Source organism: Triticum dicoccoides, unplaced genomic scaffold (assembly GCF_002162155.2).
Source record: "Triticum dicoccoides isolate Atlit2015 ecotype Zavitan unplaced genomic scaffold, WEW_v2.0 scaffold89972, whole genome shotgun sequence".
In the NCBI taxonomy this organism is placed as follows: domain Eukaryota; kingdom Viridiplantae; phylum Streptophyta; class Magnoliopsida; order Poales; family Poaceae; genus Triticum; species Triticum dicoccoides.
The window spans coordinates 1,227-4,408 of record NW_021308751.1 but is presented as its reverse complement, the minus strand read 5'-3'; the positions used below and the strand labels follow the sequence as shown (position 1 = coordinate 4,408).

General features: G+C 47.1%; 1 protein-coding gene across 1 annotated transcript; it reads right to left on the bottom strand.

The window, feature by feature from the left end:
* Positions 1–586: 586 nt before the first annotated feature.
* LOC119348363 (mitochondrial fission 1 protein A-like) lies at positions 587–2,786 on the bottom strand (the record flags this gene model as incomplete). The annotated part of the gene is made up of 3 exons (XM_037616530.1): positions 2,529–2,786; positions 1,515–1,644; positions 587–708 (listed from the first exon to the last, which is right to left on the bottom strand). Coding segments are annotated over exons 1-3 (345 nt in total), but the record flags the coding sequence as incomplete, so codon positions are not given.
* Between the last annotated feature and the right edge of the window lie 396 nt (positions 2,787–3,182).

Below are 3,182 nucleotides of genomic sequence, written 5' to 3'. Positions count from 1 at the left end.
CGTTGGCGTTGACGAAGACATGATCGAGCCCGAGTCTCTGGATACCAAATTGGTAGGAGCTAGGGCCCTACCAGATCTAGGGCATAGGTTGTATGGGAAGGAGGGGGAAGGACGAGGGCTGGTGCGCGGCGGCCGGCGGCGTGGCGCCGTCCTTGCGACGGGAGCAGCGGCGGCGAAGGCAGGAGGGGGGGTTTAGGTCTCCCGGCTCCCTAAGGGAAGCCGAGCAAATTATGATTGCTTCTTGCTTGATTAGATTGATACATCTTCTCTCCTTATATAGAGAGGTTTACTTGACTCCTAAGCAAACGATCCTAATACGATAAGATAATTGGGCTAAGCCCCTAATTAAGATATTTGGGCCATAACCCACTGGGCTAAGCCCCTATGCCGGTCATAACAAACCCATATATGAGTCCTACTTTGGGCTTGCTTTCTAATAAGGAAATAAAAACACAATGTTAAGATAACATTTAAACTCTCTCAATTGCCTTGATTAATACCCCGGAAAACTTTCCTAATTAAGTAAAACTTTCCATAATGGTAATGATGGTAGCAATAAATGAAATGATATGTTGAGTAATCAAACCTCTAAGCATCTTTCCAGAAGCTCACGGCTTCTTGTGTAATCCCCATTTCTGTAGTGTCCAACAGCCAACAAATAGAGCTTCTCCCTTGTTTGTAGCGGACTGTTAGACTTGCCGAAAGAAGCTGAGAAATGCCAACACAAATCATGAGTTCTGCCCCAGGGAAAGCGGCAAGTTCAGATAGGAAAAGTACAACTGTCAAGTGAGAAACAAAATGCTACAATAAGTAGGATTGGCTTGATTCAAATGAATGTGCAAGACTGGAAGCCTAGGATGAGCACAGCCTACATTTAAGTAGGATGTTTTACTTTAAGCAATGGAAATCACATATTAATGACACTATAATTGGTTTTCCAGGTGACGGGGCTGTTAGAAGACTGATAGGACCACTGCAATGGACATCCATCCACACGGCAGGACAGTTTATATCTTCACAACAACACGGATAAGATTTATGCATTATCACTTTAAGAAGAGAGAAAAATAGCACAGTCAAATACAGTAGTCGATGCTCCGAATCTATACATAAAAGAGAAGATCAGAACTCAAAATTCAAGACATGTACAGCATCTCAACATGCCATGACAGCCATGTGGGTGTGGCCCTCCAACTTAACAAATGTTCTCATGTGATAGATTCTAAGAAAAGGCACTCGACTGATGAAAACTGAAGAATCAGAATATACCAATATGAAACAAAAATCAAAATGAACATGTGGAACAAACACACAAATAACTCAAGTACCACATGACTCCTATTTAGTTCACCAAGGCATATGCATTATTTCAAAGGAAATTTTCAGAAAATACGATGAACACTCATATCTTGGAAGTAGTAAAGTACTACTACTCAAGTCAGTCAAATCCTATCATCATTAACAAATTTGGATAATAAAACTGTTAAGTACAGTATATAGAATGGATGCATCACCTTCAAGCATTCCAATGCCGCGGTTGACATCCTCGGGCTGCCTAGAGTGAACAAGCGCCCATGACAGTCTCATGAGGCTGTCGTTCTTCTGTTCTTCATTTGCAGCCTCAGCAACCTCTGTCTCACAACCCTGACACAAAAGTGCGTACAATAATAGATTAGACAAACACAAAGGAGTGCATGATCAAGTACAATCCAATTGGATATGGAAGCATACAAAAATAATAATGGTCACCTAAGCTTCACATCACATATATAGTAGTGTGAGGGTGGAAAGGATTCAACGGAAGACAAAGATCTGGTCTCAGAATCAATTGATCAGTTAAAGTAACATCAAATGCCTATAATGTTTGTTCGCTTAGCGCCACAGTCAACGAAATAACAAGACTCGTCTCTGAATAGACGAAAGCACAGCATGAACTGGGGATTCGGCAGACCCCGAAAATCCACATGACCACGCCCAAATTTCCCTGCAATCCGCTGAGAATCAAGGTCTGGCATGGTGGCACGGGTTGTCCAAATGCATCTGATTACGTAAACCCAGGCACATTCCGGAAATTCGCCCGCAAACGCAACGCAATTAGACATCAAGCCAGGCTCAATCAGTCCGATAATGGTTGCCCTAGGTTGACACATGGAATTGAGTAATCAAATGCAGTAGAAAAATCACAAAACGTCTGGTTGCTGAACATGACCCCTTAACGCCACCGGAAATAGCTTAACAGGCACCGATTTAGATAAACAAAGAGTAAAGCGCAGCAGTGTCGATTCCGCCCAAACACAAAATCCCCATGATGGGACGCAATTCCCCTTGGCGCTAGAACTAACAAGCCGGCAGGGACTGTCACTCAAAACGCGCTTAATTCGTGAATCCCCGCACACTCCAGCGGAAATTTGGATCCCCAAACAAGCGGCCAGCAACAGAGCGGAGTACACAGCGGAGTAAGAGAAGGTCCGAGCCAGAGGCGTCCATGGGGATTCTCGAGGAAGGGGCGGGGGGCAGGGGGCGCTTACGGCGATGATGTCGCGGTCGCACACGGGGAGGGTGTCGCTCCCGCGGAAGATCGAGCTCACCGACTCGAAGAACTGGCCGACGTGCCCGTCCATGTTCTTCCTTTTCCCCTTTCCGCCGCCTTTTTTGGGTGTTTTTCCGGAGCCGTTTGATCCGTGTTCGGGAGAGCTGTGTTTTATAGGAGGTTTTTGCTTCGTCACGGGAATGGAAGCCTTGGTGGCTAAGGTAGAAAGGAAGGTATGGGCCAACTAGTCGGAGTTGCCAGACGGTTGCAACTATTAGCAAGCGAAGCTAGGCACGACAACGGTGCTCGAGTACCCGCCTCCCGGGGCATCCGCATCTCCGACGCTCCACCGTGCCGTCCGATCCATCCATGCCGCGCCCCGTTGTTAGGGTGGCGGCCTCCACACCGTCCGATCCGTCAGCGACGCACTCGCTGCCCGTGTGGTGTTCCTCGTGCCGTCCGGTTGCGTAACCATACATCACTTCCCAGTGACATGGGGGGCCATGACATGTCGGCCGCAGGCCTTGGTCATCCGACGTATTTTGCGTTGGTCCATCATTTTAGTCGTCGGGTGAACATGAGCGTCGTGCTTGCTTCGTCTGTGTACTCCACCCAGCTAGTACGCCTCGTGCGAGCATTTATGCTTTGTGTG